Source organism: Pocillopora verrucosa, chromosome 11 (assembly GCF_036669915.1).
Source record: "Pocillopora verrucosa isolate sample1 chromosome 11, ASM3666991v2, whole genome shotgun sequence".
Taxonomy (NCBI): domain Eukaryota; kingdom Metazoa; phylum Cnidaria; class Anthozoa; order Scleractinia; family Pocilloporidae; genus Pocillopora; species Pocillopora verrucosa.
Genome location: NC_089322.1, coordinates 4,469,659 through 4,493,874, shown reverse-complemented (window position 1 = coordinate 4,493,874; position 24,216 = coordinate 4,469,659). Strand labels below are relative to the sequence as shown.

The window sequence follows — 24,216 nt, the reverse complement described above, 5'->3', positions numbered from 1 at the left end:
GCAAAGTTAAAAATAGAAAGAATTGGTGGGAGATAAAATTAAAGCTGGACATGAAAACACATCTTTTTTTGTTTGAAACACCTGGCAAGGAAAAATTACTTTTTTTAGTACAAATGGAAAGGTAAGGCCTGTATTTGTAGAGATTATTTAATATGCTATTTGTTAACCGGTCCTTTCAAGCTGATATTTTTCCTTTTATTTCTTACATTTTTTACATAAAGTAATACATGTTTGACCATTTTCTCAAGATTGAACAATCATTTTCACTTGGTTGGGCTCGACTCTTCCAATAAGATTACGTGTAAGCTAATGATCTCCAGAGGAACTGTCAAATTAATAGCAAGACCTACTTCAGCGCATGCTCCAAGAGAATAGCGGTTCATAGCCTTGGGATTTGTTGGGTGAAATTTTAAAGTAGTAAAATTAAAAAAAGTAACTTTGCATAAAAATTCCTTTGGCAAATATGGAGCCATCATCCCATCACTCCAGCGTCCAAGATGTGATTCGGATTTCTCACCTTTGGCTTCTATGCTCTTGTACAGTAAAGTAGTCAAAAGAACAACCTGAAATATCAAAATGATACCCTTTTGCTGATAAATTCGTTCATTTTCACAACCTTTCTGGTGGATATGGTATTGATATTGTTAGGAGAAGTTAATTATTTCTGGAAGTTATTTGAGTAGAAATTTGTCAGAGTTTGTCTTTCCTACTCGACTCGAATGAAAATGTTACCATGTGGATTTGCAGCATTTTTCTTTTGGTCTTTTGGGCAGGCTTATGGTTTTCAGTGTGATTATCAAAATAATATTTATTTAATATTTATTAGTCGTGCAAAGCAGCGGCCCATAGCCATTGTTTTGATTCGGTGAAAACTTGGATGGGACCAACTCATGACTTGGGTCAGTCACGTGTTTGATGATCGATCAGTTGATGTCACCTTCCCGCCAAAACCAAAGTTTGCGAAGTGATTTTTTTCTTTAAAACTCCATTGGAAAGCAAAATTCTGAAAGATAATCCCTCGACTTCACATGATGAGTGTAACTGGTGCTTTGCTTGTTCTCATCTTACGAGAGTTAACCAAACTTGAACCTTCAGTCTCCAAAATCTGATCCTAAATTTTCCCTTCGGATTCTGGTGGGGTTTTTCTCAGTAAATACGATAGGATAACTTAGAGTTATATCAGCTTAAGACCCTCTAGGTCCTCCAGATGATTGTTGTCACATTTTTTCTAGGTAATGCAATGATTTTGTGTAGATAAGTTAACCAGCTCTAGAAGATACGTGTGTAAAGGTTTGTCCTTGTCTGTCTTTCCTACTTGGCTCGAATGAAAATGTTACCATGTGGATCAAGAACATTTTTCTTTTGTTAATAATAATAATAATAATAATAATAAAATCTTTATTACCGTTTCAATTTATTTAGCTCATAGAGCTAATTGGGGACACCTACTATTACAAAATTAATAAAAAACTATGTACAGTATTATAATAAGTAACAATATAGCCGATAAACTATGCATTAAAATTTAAAAATATTTAGAAATATTAACAATGTTCAGATAACATAAAAATACTTGTACAATGCAGATAATTAAAAAAATCACGTGCTGCAAAGATTGCAGCAGTTGCCACTGTCTTCCACTAGGCTGACCAGGTCAACTCTACGGATTTTAGTTTTAAAGATGCTAAGGCTTGGTAGTTCACGCATACCATTTTCTAATTTGGACCAGATATATGGTCCTTGATACGTAAGTGTGTGTTTACCATAGCGTATAGTGTTAAATCGTGGTATTTCAAAGTCACTATTCCTAAGGTTATAACGAGTACCCTTTCGAGTAAATATCTCAGATATGTAGCTAGGTACTAGATCGTTCTTTACTTTATACATTAGTATTGCTATGTCCTGTAAGCGTCTATTATGAAGCGTAGGTAACTTAGCACGCTTAAGAAGTTCCTCATATGTCTCTGTTGTTGTTTTGAAGACCGCACGCAGAGCTCGCTCTTGGATGCGTTCGATTTTTCGCCCATCTGAAGATTTACAAAAGTTCCAGACTAAATGACAGTATGTTAAATGTGGCATTATAGCTGTTTTATACAGTATGAGCTTAGCTTGGCATGGTATTAGGTTGCGCAAGCGCATGAGGACTCCTACTTTCTGGCTAGCTTTAGTGCATATTTCGCTAATGTGTTGTGTAAAGTTAAGGTTCTTGTCTATATTTACTCCTAATAGCTTGATTTGTTCAATTTTCATGATCTCGTCATTGGCGATGGTGAGAACGCTGCCCTTCTTATCTGTATCTATGTTTCTTGGGTTAATCGTAAGAGACTGAAACTTATCTGGATTTGCCAAGAGGAAGTTGTCCCTATACCATAACAGTGCTTGTTGACCCTGAGTCACTAGAGTAGATTCAACTTCTTCATAGGTTTTTCCTGTCACATATAATTGGTGGTCATCAGCATAGAGCGTAAGGTTTGAGTCAGGGATATGAAATACCATATCATTTTGGAACATGTTCCAGAGGAGAGGGCCAAATGACGATCCCTGAGGACAACCACGTTCCATAATTCTCCATTCACTCGTGTGGCCATTTATTTTTACTCTGTTTAGCCTGCTATCAAAAAATGATCTAATCAGTTCAATTGAACTGCTATTAAAACTGTAGGCATCCAGCTTTTTTAGAGTGAGTGAATAGCTTAACGAGTCAAATGCTTTACTCATGTCAGCAGATAATATTGTTACCAGCTCTTTTCTGTCCACTGCAGACCTCCAGTCTTCAATCAACATCAGCAGGGTTGTCTCACAGCTGTGTTGTTTTCTATAAGCTGTCATCCTGTGGTACAGAGCAGGGTCATAATGTCTGGTCACTTGTTTGCTGAGTAAGTGTTCAAAAATCTTGTCCACACATATAAGTGAAGTGATTGGACGATAGTTCAATTTGTCTTGTCTGTCTCCCTTTTTAAATACAGGGGTCCATTCGCCTTTCTTCCATTCAGACGGTCACTCGCCTAAGTCAATACAGTTATTGTAAAGTCTAGTCAGGGATGGTGCAATTCCTTCAGCCACTCCCTTAAAGAGTTTTGGTGGTGCTGTCACATCCCACCCATACGACTTTCTTACATTGAGATTTTTAATTTTTTAATTTACATTGAGATTTTTAATTTTAACTGTTGGGCTTATGTCTTCCCAGAGGATCATGGGTAGGCCAACCTTTGCCCGTGTAACTATTAAAATAATAAAAGGTGCTATTCCAGCGCCCACTCGAATAGAACATTGGTCCATAGTTGGTGTTTGGTAAAAACTTGGAAGGCGCCGAAGCTGATTCACTAGGGTCAGCCACGTATTTGGTGATTGTACAGTTGACGTCACCTTTCTGCCAATCAACCAGGCTGCCATCTCCCGGATGACACACCAGCCAGTTGTTTATGTTGCTCTTGATGAGGAACTGTCTACCAAGCTGTTTCCAGAGTGAGAAGTTCATGGCGTTGTGGTCTGTTTCATTTAATGGAGAAATTGTGGAGATAGGAACATTCACCCCATTCGTAACCAGCCAATTTGGTGTTGAAGTGATCGCATTTGAATCATCTTTTAAGTGACTGTAGTTAGTAAAGGAATAGCTCCATACTAATGTCTAGCCCCCTCCATCAGTATCCATGTCACAGTAAGCTTTGAAAGCGTTGGCCCGGGATCCACCATCAGGATCGATCCAATAAACACCCGTGGACGTAGCGGGAGATTGTTTGAGGAGAGTCTGGCACGAGGTTACGGCTGAGTGCTGGTTAGAACCAGGGGTTGAAGAAGTGTTTTGGTCTACAATAATGAAATTGAAAATTAGAAAAATAATTTCATCATTGAAAGCGAGTCTAGTAAATTATCCTCTATTGGAGCTGGCGACCTAAATTTAGATACGATCATCAAACAAAGAACCAATATTATGTTACTGACCAGTTTAAAACGATATTAACTTTAACACCGGGCCAACGTTTCCTGACATGCGTTCTAACTTGGTTTTTTTTTCCCTTCTTTTTTCACAACTCCGTTCAGCTGTCTCAGATAAACTCAATCATTTCTGCACTATTAACCATGTAGATAAATGATTTTTTCGATCAACATACGACCATGAGGACATTCGAAACCATTCTACTTAGCTATATTTCTTTGTGTCTTATTTTAATGACAATCGAAAATTAGGTAAAAGTATTCAGAAACCTAAAATTGGCAGCAATAGGCCAGGAAGGATAATTGAAGAGGGGCAGAGGATGGATGACACCGAAACGTGGTAAAAATGAAGAACTTGAAAATTCAAGTTTATCAGTTGGTGCATCAATATTTATCTATTAGATATATGTAATAATTTTCTTAAGCGTAACTTTCACCTTGGGGTTAGCTAGTCAGGTCGACCTGAATTGGAGTTAAACAAGACATTCAGTTAGTACCCGTACTTCGCGTCATGCGCATGTGTATGAAATTGTTGAAGGCTCTTTGGACAACTGTGGTCTTACTTACTGGTGGCTTCTGCCTATAAACGAACGTTTCATATGCTTTTGAATTATGATGTTGATGTTAAGACGTGCTTCTATGGGTCGTGCCGTCTTAACTTTTTTAATAAGGTCTCATCTCAATCCATTCACGTCACTCCACAAATACCCTATCGTGTTTCAGCTTTTTTCCTGCTAAAGCGCAAATTGCTTTAAACGCCCGATCGAGTCTCTTACGTAGATTTGATGAGCAGACAGAATAAAAAAAAATTCCAGAGTTTGTTTCATGAAATGATCGTAACAGTTATCTTTATCGCTGTCAAAAATTCTCCCTCGTACTGCAGCTAGCAAAGAGAATTAGGACCATTCCGCACTAGTGAAAAAATTGTTTATTTTGACAATTTCTATAATCATAAACATTTTACAACTGCGAATTGGAGGTGAAATCCTTGGAGAAACTATGCTGGCTGGTCTTATAAATAGATCGGGCGTTGACGGAATTTGACGGCTTCAACATTTTTAATGCGGATGCAACAGACGAAACAAGAATTTGTCACGACAAAATTTGTCCTTTTATTTTAACGGGACAGTTCTAGTTTTGTCTGCCAGTGCGGGAAGGCCCTTAAACTTGCTCGTGATAAGATGTACATTATCGGAAGGTGTCACCAAAAAACATGGCATTTCATCAATGCCAAATACCTTTGTTAGATAGAAAGAGCTATCTCGCTGTAGAAGCCGCCCAGCTGCTGAACTTGTTTGCATTTTTCTGCGAAAAAGGTAACAAAGTCCTGGGTTTTCCAGAAAGTTTGCACTTCTGCACGAAGCTTGTCTCGCACACAAAACCGAACAGGAAAGCAAATAATTAGTTTTTCCAGACCAAAAGAGGCTTTTTTCTCTGTAGCTAAAAAACGTGTTTTCCTTGATTTGAAAGAAAACGCCATGTTCGGCTCCTTCAGTTCTTTTTGCCGCCAAGAACAGGACGAATGCAGGTACTCGACTTGTAGAAACATCTGTCGAGAGAATCTCAAGAGAAACTTATAATTGGTAAATGTAGGGATCATATAAATTACCTGCTTATAGGCAAAATAGTCAGACAAGACAGAAAGAGAGAGAAGTTTGAACCCACCCTTTGATTTTAGGGAAAACACCGCACGACAAACGCAAACCTGTGTGAATAAGTTTGCACTGTTAGAACCAATTGTAAATTCATTGATTCCGTGATCTTCGTCTGAAAGTCTATTTTCCTATTTTTGTGTAATAATACAGTTTGGACCTTTTGTTTTCTTAGCAATACGTTTCCAATTACTCCATGACTCTATTTTGACATTTAAATGAAAAACACAAGTCCTACAGGTTTATAATGCAATTATTACGACTTCTAGGCAAACAGAATATGAAAATACCGGAAAGGTTGCAATAAGCTCTTTTATGTAACAGTTCAGTGAAGAAAACAAATTAAAATGCAAACTTAAAAATAAAAAGAATTGGTGGGAGATAAAATTAAAACTGGACATGAAAACACGTCCTTTTTGTTTGAAACACCTTGAGTGCAAATGAAAAAGTAAGGCCTGTATTTGTAGAGATGATTTAATATGTAATTTGTTACCAGTCCTTTCAAACTTATATTTTCCCTTTTATTTATTAAATTTAGTACATATAGTAATACATGTTCGATAAAGTTGTCAAGTTCGGACAATCATCAGTTCACTTGGTTGGGCTCGACTCTTCCATAAGGATCACGTGTAAGCCAATAATCTCCAGAGCAACTATCAAATTAAAAGTAAGACCTGCTTACTTTTTTCCATGATCTTCGTTTGAAACTGCGTTTTTCTATTTGAGTAGAGCAAGGCAGCTTTGACGTTTTGTTTTTTCAACAATACGTTTTAAATTAATCCGAAATTCTGTTTAACATTTTAACAAAGAAAGCACAAGTCTTGCAGGTTTATAATGCAATTATCATGACTACTAGGTAAACAGAATATGAAAATACCGGAAAGGCTGCAGTAAGCAGTCGAGATACCAAAAATTTAATCATTTGCAAAGTCAAAGAAATATAGATATATAAATAAATATGGGGGTAGAGTCTACCTTGGCATAAAGTGCTCAATGCTGTGGCAGCAGAGCTGGGTATATATAAGTGAAAGAATCAAAGAGGACGCATCGATTCTCTGTTACTCTGAGTTTCGCGCCTAAGCGCTCGTCAGACAGAACTTTATTCAATGAAGAACATACCTCCTTATATACAAATTAGATGAGTAGCTAATTAATTCACTTGTGAGATGATCTGATCTACGTTTAAAAAAAAAGATTCTATAGAGCTATTGTTGGCGGCTTGTGAAATTTGCTAAGTAAAACTTATTCTCGTGGCGGCACTTAGAAATGAGTTCTGTTCTTTTGTTTAATAAAGACGGTTTCTTAGCTCTAACTAAATAAAGTTTTTCTGTGAGGCACAAGTGGCACCGTTTGCTTTTGTTGCTGTAGGCCGGGTCGGTCGCTAAAATACTCCAGTTTATTGTGAAATTGGTGTTGCTGTCTTTGAGTGTCCAGATATGTTTTGATAGTTCCGTGCTGTTTGAATAGTTTCTGTTCCGAAAAGAAAGTTTCAGAAATACCTTTTCTATATAGAAAGAACCATCCCGTTTTACAAATCTTTCCACCTTCCTTGCCTGTTGTCCTTCGTCAAAAAGCGAATGGGTGGTTTTGTTCGCCAAGAAATTTGCTTCTTTACAAGCAGCTTCTCTCCTACACATTCGAGCACAGGTCAATATAGAGTCAGCCTTTTCACTTTGACACCATTTTCAAACTTCGTTATATGCTTTTACTATTGATTAATGCTCATTACTCAACCCGTTACTCATTACTCATTACTCCTGGCTTTTCCATGGAAATATGAAAAAAAAAGCCGTGGCGACAATTACTTAATGGGGTAATTGATTCAGGCTTCCTTAGGTTAATCTTATTTATTCATTTTATTCTAAAATTGCTCTACCTGATTGCACGATCTGGTTTAGTGGTTGGTACGAGTTTTGTAAACATCAGCGGTAAAAGTAGTCATTATTAAAAACATTGAGAGCTTAAATTTTGTTGAACAACAACAAAGAAGAAACTAGCACCTAATCAAGTCAAAGTTTCGCGAAGTGATTTGAATTATCGAAAGTTCCATGGGAAAGTAAAATTCTGAAAGATAATCCCCCGACCTCACATGATGAGCGTAACTGGTGTCTTGCTTGCTGTCAACCTACGAGAGTGAACCAAGCTTGAACCTTCAACCTCCAAAATCTGATCCAAAGTTTTCGCTTCTGATGACGTTTTCTCAGTAATAACGATAGAAGAATTTAGAGTTATATCAGTTTAATACCCTCAAGGTCCTCTAGATGATTCCTGTCACACTTTTTCTAGGTAATGTAATGATTTTTTGAAGATAAGTTAACCAGCTCTAGAAGATACGTGCGTAAAGATTTCTGATTGTCTGTCTTTGCTACTCGGCTCGAATATAAATGTTACCGTGTGGATCAAGAACATTTTTCTTTTGGTTTGGCCTATTTTTTCCTCTAGGATCATGGGTAGGCCAATATTTGCCCGTGTAACTATTAAAATAATAAAAGGAGCTGTTCCAGCGCCCACTCGAATGGAACATTGGTCCATAGCTGATATATGGTGAAAACTTGGAAGGCGCCGAAGCTGATTCTCCAGGGACAGCCACGTATTTTGTGATTGTACAGTTGATGTCACCTTTCTGCCAATCAACCAGGCTGCCAGTTACCGGTTGACACACCAGCCAGTTGTTTATGTTGCTCTTGATGAGGATCTGTCTACCGAGTTTTTTCCAGAGTGAGAAGTTCATGGCATTGTAGTCTGTTTCATTTAATGGAGAAATTGTGGAGATTGGAACATTCCCTTCATTTTTGACCGGCCAATTTGGCGTAGGAGTGATCGCATTTGAATCATCGTTAAAATGACTGTAGTTAGTAAAGGAATAGCTCCATACTAATGTCCAGCCCCCTCCATTCGTATCCATGTCACAGTAAGCCTCGAAAGCGTTGGCCTGGGATCCACCATCAGGATCGATCCAATAAACACCAGTGGACGTTGCGGGAGACTGTTTGAGGAGAGTCTGGCACGACGTTACTGCTGAGTGCTGGTTAGAACCAGGGGGTGGAGAAGTGTTTTGCTCTATAGCCATAAAGTTGAAAATTGAAAGTGAGTCTAGTAAAGTATCTTTTGCGTGTGCTAAAGCCTTGTAAGGGAAAATAGAGCTGGCGACCTAAATTCAGTTACGAGCATCAAACAAGAACCAATACTATGTTACTGAGCAAGTTAAAAGGATCTAGACTTAAACACCGGCCCAATGTTTCTTGGCATGCGTTCTAACTTGGATTTTTTCTTTCCTATTTTTTTTTTTCAATTCCGTTGAGCTGTCTCAGACAATTAGGATTCAAACTCAATCATTTCCTCACTGTTAACCTCGTAAATAAATGATCAAATAGGTGAACGTACGACCACTAGGACATTCGAAACCTTTCTAAGTAGCTGTGTAAGTGTCCCAATTTTTGTGTTTTATTTTAATGACAATAGAAAATAAGGAAAAAGTATTCAGTGCAAAAAAAAAAACAACTAAAACTAGTAGCAATAGGCCAGGAAGGATAATGGAAGAGGGGAAGAACATGGAAGACACCAAAACGTGGTGGAAATGAAGAAATTGAAAATTATAAAAGATCCAAGTTTATCTTGGTGCATCAAGATTTATCCAATACCTATGGGTATATAATTTACATTAGCGCTCGGGTTACTTATGTTAATAATACTGAATTCGTAACTCTCACCTCGGGGTGATTCAGCTCTTTCTGGATGGTGGACCTGAATCGGAGTTAAACAAGACATTTATAGTTAGTATCCGTACTTTGTGTCATGCGCATATGTACGAAATTGTTGAAGGTTCACCGGGCGACTGTGGTCTTATTTCAGTTGTTGGTGGCTTCTGCTTGAAACTGAACGTTTCATAAAGTTTTAAATTATGATCTTGATGCTAAGACGAGCTTCTGTGGGCCTTGTCGTCTTAACATTTCTTATAAGGTCTCATCTCAATTCATTCACGTTCCTCCACAAATGTCCTCTCATGTTTCAGCTTTTTTCCTGCTAAAGCGCAAATTACTTTAAACGTCCGACCAAGTCTCTTACGTAGATCTGATGCGCTAAGTCAAAAAGTTTGCGGTGTTCTTGTTTTATGAAATGATCGTAGTAGTTATCCTTATCGTTGTCAAAAAATCTCAGTACTGCAGCTAGGAAAGATGATTATGGCCATTCCGCACTAGCGAAAAAATTGTTTATTTTGACAAATTTTCCATCATCATAAACATTTTACAAGCGCGGATTGGGGGTGAAACCCCTTGGCAAACTATGCTGGCTGGTCTTATGAATAGATCGGCCGCTGACGGCATTTGACGGCTTTAAAATTTTCAGTGCGGATGTAGCAGACGAAACAAAAATTTGTCATGACAAAATTTGTCCTTTTATTTTAACGGTACAATTCTAGTTTTTTCTGCTAGTACGAACTTGTTCGTACTAGCAGAAGGTGTACATTATCGGATGGTGTCACCGAATAACATGGCATGTCATCAATGCCAAATACCTTTGTTAGATAGAAAGAGCCATCTCGCTGAAAAAGCCGCTCAGTTGCTGAACTTGTTTGCATTTCGCCGCCAAGAAGGTAACAAAGTCCTGGGTTTTCCAGAAAGTTTGCACTCCTGCACGAAGCTTGTCTCGCACACAAAACCGAACAGGAAAGCAAAGAATCAGTTTCTCCAGAGCAAAAGAGGCTTTCTTCTCTGTAGCTGAAAAAAGTATTTTCTTTGATTTGAAAGAAAACGCCATTTTCGGCTCCTTCAGCTGTCTTTGCCGCTGAGAACAAGACGACTGCAAATAGGTACTCGACTTGCAGAAACATCTGTCGAGAGAATCCTAAGACAAACTTATGATTAGTAAATGTATGGAACATATAAATTACCTGCCTTCAGACAAAATTGTCCGACAAGACAGAAAGGGAGAGAAATTTTAACCCACCCTTTGATTTTAACAAAAACAGCGCGCGACACGCTCAAACCTTTGTGTATAAGTTTGCACCGTTTAGTACCAAATGTAAATTTATTATTGATTCCGTGATCTTCGTCTGAATTGTATTTGTCTATTTAAGTATAATAATACAGCTTTGACCTTTTGTTTTCTTAGCGATAAGTTTCCAATTACCCCACAACTCTATTTTGACATTTAAATGAAAACACAAGTCCTGCAGGTTTATAATGCCATAATCCCGATATCTAGGTAAACAGAATATGGAAATACCGGAAAGGTTGCGATCAGCTCTTTTATGAAACAGTTCAGTGAAGAAGAAAATAAATTAAAATGCATAAGAAAGAATTGGTGGGAGATAAAATTAAAACTGGACATGAAAACACATCTTTTTTGTTTGAAACACCTGGCAAAGAAAAAGTACTTTTTTGAGTGCAAATGAAAAAGTAAGGCCTGCTTTTGTAGAGATGACTTAATATGTTATTTGTTAACCAGTCCTTTCAACCTGATATTTTTCCTTTTATTTATTGCATTTATTAGATATAGTAATACATGTTGGATAATTTTTTCAAGATCGAACAATCATTTTTCACTTGGTTGAGCTCGACTCTCCCACTAGCATCACGTGTAAGCTAATGATCTCCAGAGCAACTATCCAATTGATAGCAAGACCCGCTCCAAGAGAGTAACGGTCCATAGCCTTGGGATTTATTGGATGAAATTTTAAAGCAGTAAAAAAGAAAAAGTAACTTTGCATAAAATTCCCTTAGCAAATATGGAGCCATCATCTCATCACTCAAGCCTCCAAGATGTGATTCAAATTTCTCATTTTTGGCTTCTGTGCTCTTGTACAGTAAATCATTTGAAAGACCAAAGCGAAATATCAAAATGATACCCTTTTGCTGATAAGTTCGTTCATTTAAATAACTTTTCTGGTGGATATGATATTGATATTGTGAAGAGAATTTAATTAATTTTGAAGTTATTTGAGTAGAAATTTGTTAGAGTCTGTCTTTCCTGCTCGACTCGAATGAAAATGTTACCATGTGGATATGCAACATTTTTCTTTTGATTAGGACTATTTCCTCCGAGAGGATCATGGGTAGGCCTATGATTTTCAGTGAGACCATCAAAATAATAGTTAGTGCTACTATAGCGTTTAGTCGTGTAAAACAGCGGCTCAGAGCCATTGTTTTGATTCGGTGAAAACTTGGATGGGACCAACTCGTGACTTAGGTTAGTCACGTGTTTGATGATCGAACAGTTGATGTCACCTTCCCGCCAAAAACCAAGCTGCCAGGTCCTGGATGACACACCAGCCAGTTGTTGATGTTGCTCTTAATGAGGACCTGTCTGCCGAGTTGTTTCCAGTGTGAGAAGATCATGGCGTCGTTGTCTGTTTCATTTAACGGAGGGATTATGAAGATAGGAGCATTAACTTCATTCTTGACCGGCCAATTTGGCCTCGGAGTGATGGCATTTGAACCGTCGTTTAAATGAGTGTAGTTAGTAAAGGAATAGCTCCATACGAGTGTCCAGTGTAAGTATTCATGTCACAGTAAGTCTTGAAAGTGTTGACCGGGAATCCATTATGGGGATCGATCCAATAAACACCCGTAGCAGGATATTGTTTGAGGAGAGTCTGGCACGAGGTTACGAGACCTGGGAGTGGAGAAGCGTTTTGTTCTATAATGATAAAGATAAGTACTAAGCCAACAACTTTATAATCGAAAGGTCAGAGAGGATTGTTGGAGAGGGTTTAAAAAAATGAATAAAGGGAGAAAGTGTAAAATCTTTCGTGAGTTTATTCAGAGATTTCGTTTACCACTGATGGGAAAAATTACACATCGGTGAACAATTAATGTTCATCAACAAACGGATGAAAATTTTCTGAAGAGGCTCAGCGACACCGTTCAACTGGTTGAGCTCACCTTTTCCACATGGATCATGCCAGTCATACTCTGTGAGAGTATCGAAGTGATAATAACGGCTGTGGATAAAGAATATTGGTCCAAAGCCTAATCCACTGCCAAAAACGTGTTAGTCACGTGTTTAATGATCATACAGTTGATGTCACCATCCTGCCAATCTACCAAGCTGCCATTTCCCGGATCACACACCAGCCAGTTATTTATGTTGCTCTTGATGAGGATCTGTCTACCGAGTTTTTTCCAGGGTGAGAGGTTCACGGCGTTGTAGTCTGTTTCATTTAATGAAGGAGTTATGGAGATAGGAACATGCATATACCTATGACACCAAACAGGCCAGTTTGCTCTTGGAGTGATCGCATTTGAACGGTCACGAAAGTGACTGTAACTAGTAAATGAATAACTCAGTACTAGAGTCCAACCCCCACCACTGGTCTTCCATGTCACAATAAGTCTTGAAAGCGTTGGACTGAGACCCACCATCAGGATTAATCCAATAAATACCTGTGGAAGGAGGGGAAGATTGGTCGAGGAGAGTCTTGCACGATGAGACTGCTAAATGCTGGGTTAATCCACGGGGTGCAGGCTTGTTCTTTCCTATGATCAAAGAATATGGTTACCGAGCTCTGCTTTAAGCTATAGGCACATAAATCTAAAAAAAAAGTTGTTTTTGTATGACTGTTGTGTTAAAAGTGGCATTTAGAGACAGAATGGGTATTTTTTGAAAACACATTCCACCGAGCACGCCAAAAGGTGCGGCAGTATCATTCATTTGAGGAGTTGGTGACTTAAAAATGACGAAATCCGGTGTGAGCCACCATGAACTGAGCTTTGTGCGAGGACAAATTTGCTATAAAAAAAATTGAGAGACAACCTATTAAGTGGGCCAAAAGGAGGCAAACATTCGAGTGAGTAAGAAACTTTCAATCATATTAATGGTTTGCAAGCTACACAATGATTTGCACTTTCGATTAAAGAGACGAACAAAAAGAAGTCTTGTCTCTGATCACTTTTTCAAAATGTTTGCTTTGATTACCTGATCCTCATCAACTTAAGATTTGAATTTTCTGTTTAATAACTGTAAAAGCTGAGGGTAGGGTTTTTTTTTTCTTAAAGATATTCAATTTTAAACTTCAATTTTATCACCTTTTCTTTTCTGCCGTTCTCTCGTCTATTGTTTTAGTCAATAGTTGGAAAATTGTCCAAGGGTCATTTAAAGTAGTCTGATTCAGAGTAGACGGGCACAACATGAAAAGAGAAGTATTTTTTGAGGTAACCGAAACTTGAAAATGTATCGATACAAATGTAAAATAAACATAATTACAAAACGGACTCGATAAAACATGCCGACTGCCACCTTTTAGTGATCTTTTATTGATCAGGTTACAGCGGCTCTGTGACATCACGGACATGAGAAAAATTTTATTAAATAATATAATCTGTAAAATCTACAAAATTCCGTTTTACAAATCTCTCGACCTTCCTTGCCTGTTGTCCTTTGCCAAAAAGCGAACGGGTGGTTTTGTTCGCCGAGAAATTTGCTTCTTTACAAGCAGCTTCTCTCCTACACATTCGAGCACAGGTCAATATAAAGTCAGCCTTTTCACATTAAAGAGCATTTTCATCATCAAGAAAAAAGTTTTCTTCTATGCGAAAGAACATGCCCTGATCTTCTTCTGCATATATTTTTGGTGTTACCGAAAAAGCCCATATGAGAGCAAATATGTCCCAGGGAAAGATCTGCAAGAAAGGAAATTAAAATGATATAATAGCATGAAGAACAAGCAAAGTAGGAGGTCCCGTTGGATTGTTACTTAATAAATTACACGACTTTGAAGAAAAGTCACTCACAAATTTTAAAGCCATCATCGATGGGAAAATTAACGTTGGGAGTAGATCTTTACTCATGATTTTATCGAGTTTTTGTCCAACAAAATAAACGAAATGCATTCTAGTACAACCTAAAGGGATTTTATGTTCTGTTTTATTTGTCAATACTCATCATTCACTAGAGGATCGCAGAAAGTATGGGTATGCGAGATTTTGGAAATAAGACTGAGTGTTCAGAAGTTCAGAATACATGATTCAAAACCTTGAAATAAAATGATAATCAGCTTTAATTTGCCTTTTTTAAGGAACGAGCCTGAGAAAAACAATCATAAAAGGCAAAAACACCTGTAATGATATCCAGAAATCTAAGGAGAATTTACTTGGTCAGGTGGCTGTACTCAATTGCCAAAAAACTCAAACTGGTTTTGGAAAGCTCCTGAAATACATCAATTACGGTTTATAAATGCAGAATAAGTAATGGCAAACACTATGGTCTTAACATGAAATGCAAGTTGTTCTTATTAGCATTTCGAAGGTAGTTAGCCAAAAAGGTAAACTAAGTTTCAACATGTAGTAGAAAAGAAATTGAAGTGTCTTGGAAAGGTATGCACCCTTTAGAACTAAGCTTTATACCGTTTTAAACTTTGTTACTAGGAAAGTATGTTTATACTATTAAGTAATGCTCATTATTAAACCCTAATTTTGCGCCTTTCCATGCAAACATATAAAAATAACTGTGACATCAATTAATTAATGTGGTGATTGATCCAGGCTTCCTTAAGTGAATTTTATTTATTTATTTCATTCTACAAATTGCTCTAGCTGATTGCAACCATCTAGTTCAGTGGCTGGCACGAGTTTTGCAAACAGTAGCGGGAAAAGCAGTCATTATTAACAACATCAGGAACTTAAATTTTGTTCTACTAAAACAAAGAAGAAAAAACATACAAAAACAAATTTTAAAAAAATTTACGAAAGTCTCTTGAATAGTGACTAGTACCTCATTAAGTCAAACTTTTGCGAGGTGATTTTAATTCTCTAAAACTCCATTGGAAAGCAAAATTCTGAAAGATAATTCTCCAACTTCACATGATGAGTGTAGCTGGCGCATTGCTTGTTCCCATCTTACGAGAGTGAACCAAGCTTGAACCGTCAGCCTCCATAAATCTAATCTTAAATTCTTTCCTTCTGGTGGGGTTTTTCTTAGTAAATACATCAGAAGAATTTAGAGTGATATCAGTTTAATACCCTCTTAGCTAGGTCCAGATGATTCTTGTCACATTTTTCTAGGTGATGTAATGATTTTGTGCAGATAAGTTAACCAGCTATGGGAGATATGTGTTTAAAGGTTTGTCATTGTCTGTCCTGGCTACTTGGCTCGAATAAAAATGTTACCGTGTGGATCAAGAACATTTTTCTTTTGGTTGGGCTTTCCTCTTCCCAGAGGATCATGGGTAGGCCAATTTTTGGCCGTGTAACTATTAAAATAGTAAAAGGTGCTGTTCCAGCGCCCACTCGAATAGAACATTGGTCCATAGTTGGTGCTTGGTAAAAACTTGGAAGGCGCCGAAGCTGATTCACTAGGGTCAGCCACGTATTTGGTGATTTTACAGTTGACGTCACCATTCTGCCAATCAACCAAGCTGCCAGTTACCGGCTGACACACCAGCCAGTTGTTTATGTTGCTCTTGATGAGGACCTGTCTGCCAAGTTGTTTCCAAATTGAGAAGTTTATGGCATTATAGTTTGTTTCATTCAATGGAGGAGTTGTGGAGACAGGAACATTCACCCTTTTCGTAACCAGCCAATTTGGTATTGGAGTGACCGCATTTGAATCATCTTTAAAATGACTGTAGTTAGTGAAGGAATAGCTCCATACAAGGGTCCAGCCCCCTCCATCAGTATCCATGTCACAGTAAGCTTTGAAAGCGTTGGCCCGGGATCCACCATCAGGATCGATCCAATAAACACCCGTGGACGTAGCGGGAGATTGTTTGAGGAGAGTCTGGCACGAGGTTACTGCTGAGTGCTGGTTAGAACCAGGGGTTGAAGAAGTGTTTTGGTCTACAATCATAAAGTTGAAGATTAGAAAATAATTTCATCATTGAAAGCGAGTCTAGTAAAGTATCCTCTATTGGAGCTGGCGACCTAAATTTAGTTACGATTATCAAACAAAGAACTAGTATTATGTTACTGAGAAATTTAAACCGAAATTAATTTGAACACCGGGCCAACTTTCCTGACACGCGCCCTAACTTGGATTTTTTTTCCTTCTTTTTTTACAATTCCGTTGAGCTGTCTCCGATAATTAGGTTTCAAACTCAATCATTTCTTCACTATTAACCTTGTAAATAAATGATTTTATCGGTGAACGTACGACCACGAGGACATTCGAAACCATTCTACTTGGCTATATACACTCCTAATTTCTTTGTATCTTATTTTAATGACAATCGAAAATTAGGTATAAGTATTCAGAAAACCTAAAATTGGCAGCAATAGGCCAGGAAGGATAATAGAAGAGAGGGCAGAGGATGGATGACACCGAAACGTGGTAGAAATGAAGAACTTGAAAATTCAAGTTTATCTTAGTGCATCAATATTTATCCATTAGATATATGTAATAATTTTCATAAGCGTAACTTTCACCTTGGGGTGAGCCAGTCAGGTCGACCTGAATTGGAGTTAAACAAGACATTCAGTTAGTACCCGTACTTCGCGTCATGCGCATGTGTACGAACTTGTTGAAGGCTCTTTGGGCAACTGTGGTCTTACTTGTTGGTGGCTTCTACTTATAAACGAACGTTTCATATACTTTTTAATTATGATGTTGATGTTAAGAGGAGTTTCTATGGGTCGTGTCGTCTTAACTTTTTTAATAAGGTCTCATCTCAATCCATTCACGTCGTTTGTTTTCGGTATGGATTCGGTATGGAATCAGATTTGGTATGGAATCAGATGAATCCATTGATTTGGTAGATTCCGAGGCAGTAAACGCTTATGGATCGGTTGTTCAAAAACGCGAAAATCCTTGCGAGCATTCTGAAGAAGGTGAAAATGTTGAACGCCACCACGTTTTCATTCATTCATCAATTTTTTTTCTATACTTTCCATACTTGTTAAATAGGACCAAGGGTCAGTTGAAGTTTCCTGCTCGTGGAGAGGAACTTGCGTTCGAAAGAGTGGTCGAGGTTGTTTTCCACGCAAAAGAGCAAATAAGAATTGTAACGCAAACTGTCAGTGTCGCTGACGTTCCTGCAAGGAAGTGACTAAACTTAAAATAATCAAACGTCCGGCAGTACGATATTTTTCCATATTTCTCTTCGAAATCCAAAAAATATTTATAGGAAAATGTTCTACTTTTATTTACAATCCTCAAGCGCTTCCAGGCAGCCTAAAATTTCGAACTTGATGTTCCTCGCTAAACCCAGATACAGAGTAGGAAGCCATCCAAGCGCTCGACACTTCAAAACTTTTCAATGACACGGCTGGACTCGGTCCTCAAATAATTCCACATTTCTTTTTGAAATATACCAATTTTTCTTCGGAAAATATTCTACCGTCATTTACAACCCTCAAGCGCTTCTAGAAGGCGAAAAAATACCAACGTTACCCGTTTCGCTGACCTTGTACACAGATCCAAGCGTGACACTAAGAAAATTTACACCGGACACTACCGGACACGGTTTTTCGAATAACTAAACGTCCGGCAGTCTGATATTTTTCCATATTTCTCTTTGAAAAATACCAATTTCTTTTGGAAATATTTTATCTTTATTTAGAATCCTCTAGCGCTTCCAGAAAGTGAAAAAATTTAAACGTTGTCCTTTTCGCCGACTCTGTTCACAGAGTACGAAGAGATCCAAGCGTGCCGCTTAAAAAACATCTTCTGAACAAAATTAAAAATACTGTAAAGAAACTGTAAATAACGAACAGCGAATGTATTTACCGTAAAACAGTTGACTATATGTCCAAGATGGCTCTTGAGAAAGGCGATTTTAGAAGGTTTTCAGTGATCTGGGAATTTCGTGTTACAGGAAACTAGGGCACGGCGCGCGTTGCATCAAAGTTGGAAATGGGTCTCTAAGCGCAAATTACTTTAAACACCCGATCGAGTCTCTTACGTAGATTTGATGAGCTGAATCAAAAATTTTGCGGAGTTTTTGTTTCATGAAATGATCGTAGCAATTATCTTTATCGCTGACAAAAAATCTCCCTCGTTCTGCAGCTAGGAAAGAGAATAGGGCCATTCCGCACTAGCGAAAAAGTTGTTTATTTTGACAAATGTTCTATCATCATAAACAGTTTGTAAGTGCGGATTGGAGGTGAAATCCTTTGCCAAGCTACGCTGGCTGGCCTTATGAATATATCGGGCGCTGACGGAATTTGACGACTTTCAAATTTTTAATGCGGATGCAACAGACGAAACAAGAATTTTTCCTTTTATTTTAACGGGATAATTCTAGTTTTGTCTGCCAGTGCGGGAAGGCCCTTAAACTTGTTCGTGATAAGGTGTACATTATCGGAAGGTGTCACCAAAAAACATGGCAAGTCATCAATGCCAAATACCTGTGTTAGATAGAAAGAGCCATCTCGCTGGAAAAGCCGCCCAGTTGTTGAACTTGTTTGCATTTCGCCGCGAAGAAGGTAACAAAGTCCTGGGTTTTACAGAACGTTTGCACTTCTGCAAGAAGCTTTTCTCGCACACAACGAAGTTCAATTTTTTGTCACTTTTTTTTTCTCTGGGTCTTTTTTCTCTAATAAGTTTCTATGAAAATTCTAGCTTGCTGTGGAATTTCATCACGGGTCATTTAAATTAGTATTTTCTTTAAACTGCCTGAAAGGGTACATACAGATAAAAGCAACAGGTGCAATTTTCTTTTTCAAAACTTCAAAGTAAATTAATGAGAATGAATAATAAACATTTGCAAAACGGGTACGAGAGAACATGGCGACATCTATCTTTTACTGATCAGGTTTTCCGGCTATATGGTATTTCCGACATTAGAACATAGAATTTCCAGTCGAGCCTTTAGAAAAGGGTTATGAAAACTACATTGAAACATAAACATGTGAAAGAAAACAATAAAATGAAAAAAAACAACAACAACAACCGCACAGCTTTGCCCGAAATATCTGGCTCTCAAAAGAAAGTTTCATCCATTTGTGATCGCACTGAATAAAAAAAGAAATTGTAACACAAAATGGTAACGGAAAAATCTCGAAAATTCTCGATATACCTTTTCAATATAGAAAGAACCATTCCGTTTTACAAATCTCTCCATCTTCCTTGCCTGTTGTCCTTCGTTAAAAAGCGAACAGGTGCCTTTGTTTGCCAAGAAATTTGCTCCTTTACAAGCAGCTTCTCTCCTACACATTTGAGCACAGGTCAATATAGAGTCAGCCTTTTCACTTAGAAGAGCATTTTCATTGTTAAGAAAAGCATTTTCTTCTATGCGAAAGAACATGCCCTGATCTTCTTCTGCAGATATCTTTGGTGTTACCGAAAAAGCCCATATGAGAGCATATATATCCCAAGCAAAGATCTGCAAGAAAGGAAATTAAAATGATATGATGAGAATACCAAAGAACAATCAAATTAGGAGGACCATGTTGGATTATTGCTTAATACATTACATGACTTTGAGGAGAAGTCACTTACAAATATGAAAGCCATCATCGATGGGAAGTAACATTGGGAGCAGATCTTTACTCCTCGTAATTTTATCGAGTTTTGTTTGTCAAACAAAAATAAACGTAAAGCATTCGAGTACAACCTAAAAGGATTTTATGCTCTGTTTTATTTGTCATTACTTATCATTCTCTCGGGGATCGGAGAAAGTATGGGTGTATGAGTTTTTGGAAATAAGACTGAGTGTTCAGAAGTTCAGAACGCGTGGTTCAAAACCTTGAAATAAAGATCAGCTTTAATTTGCCTTTTTTATCGAATGAGTCGAAGAAAACATTCATAAAAGGCAAAAACACCTGTAATAATATCCTGAAATCTAACGAGAATTGATATGATCAGGTGGCTGTACTCAATTGCCAAAAAAACTCAAAGTGGTTTTGGAAAGCTTCTGAAATATATCAATTACGGTTTATTAATGCAGAATAAGTAATAGCAAACACTATGGTCCTAACATGTAATACAAGTTGTTTTTATTAGCATTTCGAAGGTAGTTAGCCTAAAAGGCAAACTAAGTTTCCACGCAGTACACCATTTTGAAACTCCGTTACATGTTTTTACTATTACTTAATGCTCATTACTCAACCCCTTTACTCCTGGCCTTTCTATGTAAATAAAAAAAAAACTGCGGCGACAATGATATCCAGAAATCTAACGACAATTTATTTGGTCAGGTGGCTGTACTCAATTGCCAAAAAACCTCAGAGTGGTTTTGGAAAGCTCCTGAAATATATCAATTACGGTCTATAAATGCAGAATAAGTAATAGCAAACACTATGGTCTCAACATGAAGTAAAAGTTGTTTTTATTAGAATTTCGAAGGTAGTAAGCGTAAAAAGGAAAACTCAGTTTCCACGCAGCACACCATTTTCAAACTCCGTTATATGTTTTTACTATTAATAATTAATGCTCATTACACAACCCCCAAGAAAAAAAACCCGTGGCGACAATTATTTAATGTGGTCATCGATCCAGGCTTCCTTAAGTGAATCTTATTTACTCATTTTATTCTAAGAATTGCTCTAGCTGATTGCAACTATCTGGTTTAGTGGCTGGCACGAGTTTTGTAAACATCAGCGGTAAAAGTCATTATTAAAAACACTGAGAGCTTAAATTTTGTCGTACAACAACAAAGAAGAAGCTAGCACCTAATCAAGTCAAAGTTTCGCGAAGTGATTTGAATTCTCTAAAATTCCGTTGGAAAGTAAAATTCTGAAAGATAATCCCCCAATCTCTCATGATAAGTGTAACTGGTGCTTTGCCTGTTGTCATCTTACGAGAGTGAAACAAGCTTGAACCTTCAGCCTCCAAGATCTGATCCGAAATTCTCTCTCTAATAAAGTTTTCTCAGTAATTGCGATAGAAGAATTTAGAGTTTTATCAGTTTCATGCCTTCAAGGTCCTACAGATGATTCTCGTCACACTTTTTCTAGGTAATGTAATGATTTTGTGCAAAAGTTAACCAGCTCTAGAAGCTACGTGCGTAAAGATTTCTCATTGTCTGTCTTTGCTACTCGGCGCGAATAAAAATGTTACCGTGTGGATCAAGAACATTTTTCTTTTGGTTGGGCCCATTTCTTCCACAAGGATCATGGGTAGGCCAATATTTGCCCGTGTAACCATTGAAATAATAAAAGCTGCTGTCCCAGCGCCCAATTGAATGGAACATTGGTCCATAGCTGATATATGGTGAAAACTTGGAAGGCGCCGAAGCTTATTCTCCAGGGTCAGCCACGTATTTGGTGATTGTACAGTTGACGTCACCTTTCTGCCAATCAACCAGGCTGCCAGTTACCGGTTGACACATCAGCCAGTTGTTTATGTTGCTTTTGATGAGGAACTGTCTACCGAGTTTTTTCCAGAGTGAGAAGTTCATTGCGTTGTAGTCTGTTTCATTTAATGGAGAAATTGTGGAGATAGGAACATTCCCTTCATATTTGGCCGGCCAATTTGGCCTAGGAGTGATCGCATTTGAATCATCGTTAAAATGACTGTAGTTAGTAAAGGAATAGCTCCATACTAATGTCCAGCCCCCTCCATTCGTATCCATGTCACAGTAAGCCTTGAAAGCGTTGGCCTGGGATCCACCATCAGGATCGATCCAATAACCACCCGTGGACGTAGCGGGAGACTGTTTGAGGAGAGTCTGGCACGAGGTTACTACTGAGTGCTGGTAAGAAGCAGGGGGTAGAGAAGTGTTTTGCTCTATAGTCATAAAGTAGAAAATGAAAGTGAGTCTACTGAAGTATCCTCTATGTGTACTAAAGCCCTGTAAGGGAAAATAGAGCTGGCGACCTAAATGTAGTTACGAGCATCAAACAAGACTGAACCAATTTTATGTTACTGAGCAATTTAAAAGGATCTAAACTTAAACACCGGCCCAACGTTTCCTGACATGCGTTCTAACTTGGATTTATCTTTCCTTTTTTTTTTACAATTCCGTTGAGCTGTCTCAGACAATTAGGATTCAGATTCAATCATTTCCTCACTATCAACCTGGTAAATAAATGATTTTATTGGTGAACGTACAACCACTAAGACATTCGAAACCATTCTACGTAGCTGTATAAATTTCCCGATTTTTTGGTGTTTTATTTTAATGACAATCGAAATTAAGGAAAAAGTATTCAATGCAAAAAAAAATTAAAATTGGTAGCAATAGGCCAGGAAGGATAATGGAAGAGAGGTAGAAGATGGAAGACACCAAAACGTGGTAGAAATAAAGAAATTGAAAATTATAAAAGTTGAAGTTTGTCTTGATGCATCGAGATTTATCCAATAGCTATGGCTGGTAATTTACATTAGCGCTCGGGTTACTGATCTTAATAATACTGAATTCTTAATTCTCACCTTGAGGTAAATCGGTTCTTTCTGGAAGATTGATCTGAATTGGAGTTAAGCAAGACATTTATAGTTAGTATCCGCACCTCGTGTTATGCGCATATGTACGAAATTGTTGAAGACTCACCGGGCGACTGTGGTCTAATTTCAGTTGTTGGTGGCTTCTGCTTATAATTGAACGTTTCATAAAGTTTTAAATTATGGTCTTGATGTTAAGACAAGCTTCTGTGGGTCTTGTCGTCTTAACCTTTCCTATAAGGTCTCATCTCAATTCATTCACGTTCCTCCACAAATGTCCTCTCATGTTTCAGCTTTTTTCCTGCTAAAGCGCAAATTACTTTAAACGCCCGATCAAGTCTCTTACGTAGATCTCATAAGCTTAATCAAAAAGTTTGCGGAGTTTTTGTTTCGTGAAATGATCGTAGCAGTTATCTTTATCGCTTTCAAAAACGTTGTTTATTTTGACAAATTTTCAATCATCATAAACATTTTACAAGTTCGGATTGAGGTGAAATCCTTAGCAAACTATGCTGGCTGGTCTTATGAATAGATCGGGCGTTGACGGAATTTGACGGCTTTTATATTTTTAATGCGGGTGCAACAGACGAAACAAAAATTTGTCCTTTCATTTTAACCGGGCAATTCTAGTTTTGTCTACTTGTGCGGAGGGCCCTTAAACTTGTTCGTGATAAGGTGTAAATTATCGGAAGGTGTCACCAAAAAACATGGTATGTCATCAATGCCAAATACCTTTGTCAGATAGAAAGAGCCATCTCGCTGTAAAAGTCGCCCAGTCGCTGAACTTGTTTGCATTTCGCCGCCAAGAAGGTAACAAAGTCCTGTGTGTTCCAGAAAGTTTGCACTTCCGCACGAAGCTTGTCTCGCACACAAAACCGAACAGGAAAGCAAATAATCAGTTTTTTCCAGATCAAAAGAGGTTTTCTTCTCTGTAGCTGAAAAAAGTGTTTTCTTTGATTTAAAAGAAAACGCCATTTTCGGCTCCTTCAGTTGTCTTTGCCGCCGAGAACAAGACGACTGCAAACAGGTACTCGACTTGTAGAAACATCTGTCGAGAATCTTTGGACAAACTTATGATTAGTAAATGTATGGAACATATAAATTACTTGCCTATAGACAAAATAGTCTGACAAGACAGAAAAGGAGAGAAATTTTTAACCCACCCATTGATTTTAATTGAAAACACCGCTCGACACGCTCAAACCTTGGTGAATAAGTTTGCACCGTTAGTACCAATTGTAAATTTTTTCATTCCGTGATCTTCATCTGAAAGTCTATTTTTCTATTTAAGTATAACAATACAGCTTTGACCTATTGTTTTCTTAGCAATACGTTTCCAATTACCCCACAACTCTGTTTTCACATTTAAATG

The 24,216-nt window shown here is 37.8% G+C and overlaps 2 protein-coding genes and 3 pseudogenes across 2 annotated transcripts; all 5 read right to left on the bottom strand.

The window, feature by feature from the left end:
• Positions 1-3,160: 3,160 nt before the first annotated feature.
• LOC131777954 (uncharacterized) lies at positions 3,161-5,485 on the bottom strand (annotated as a pseudogene).
• Positions 5,486-7,953: 2,468 nt separating this feature from the next.
• Positions 7,954-10,419, bottom strand: LOC131777892 (uncharacterized). Its single transcript, XM_066158731.1, has 3 exons — positions 10,105-10,419; positions 9,299-9,332; positions 7,954-8,648 (listed from the first exon to the last, which is right to left on the bottom strand). The coding sequence occupies exons 1-3, from the start codon at positions 10,417-10,419 to the stop codon at positions 7,954-7,956; spliced, it is 1,044 nt and encodes a 347-aa protein (XP_066014828.1).
• A 1,088-nt stretch (positions 10,420-11,507) lies between these two features.
• LOC136284094 (uncharacterized) lies at positions 11,508-14,335 on the bottom strand (annotated as a pseudogene).
• Positions 14,336-15,660: 1,325 nt separating this feature from the next.
• On the bottom strand, positions 15,661-18,931 carry LOC131786743 (uncharacterized). Its single transcript, XM_066173909.1, has 3 exons — positions 18,869-18,931; positions 16,949-16,973; positions 15,661-16,363 (listed from the first exon to the last, which is right to left on the bottom strand). The coding sequence occupies exons 1-3, from the start codon at positions 18,929-18,931 to the stop codon at positions 15,669-15,671; spliced, it is 783 nt and encodes a 260-aa protein (XP_066030006.1). The 3' UTR covers positions 15,661-15,668.
• A 2,417-nt stretch (positions 18,932-21,348) lies between these two features.
• Positions 21,349-23,892, bottom strand: LOC131786714 (uncharacterized; annotated as a pseudogene).
• Between the last annotated feature and the right edge of the window lie 324 nt (positions 23,893-24,216).

Coding starts and splice junctions, on each gene's coding strand:
- LOC131777892 (XM_066158731.1), bottom strand. CDS start 10,419: ATGTTTCTGCAAGTCGAGTACCTATTTGCAGTCGTCTTGTTCTCAGCG. Junction 9,333..10,104: donor GCTCTTTCTATCTAACAAAG/GTATTTGGCATT, acceptor ACTCCGATTCAG/GTCCACCATCCAGAAAGAGC. Junction 8,649..9,298: donor AAGAGCTGAATCACCCCGAG/GTGAGAGTTACG, acceptor TTATGGCTATAG/AGCAAAACACTTCTCCACCC.
- LOC131786743 (XM_066173909.1), bottom strand. CDS start 18,931: ATGCAAACAAGTTCAACAACTGGGCGGCTTTTCCAGCGAGATGGCTCT. Junction 16,974..18,868: donor GCTCTTTCTATCTAACACAG/GTATTTGGCATT, acceptor ACTCCAATTCAG/GTCGACCTGACTGGCTCACC. Junction 16,364..16,948: donor CCTGACTGGCTCACCCCAAG/GTGAAAGTTACG, acceptor TTATGATTGTAG/ACCAAAACACTTCTTCAACC.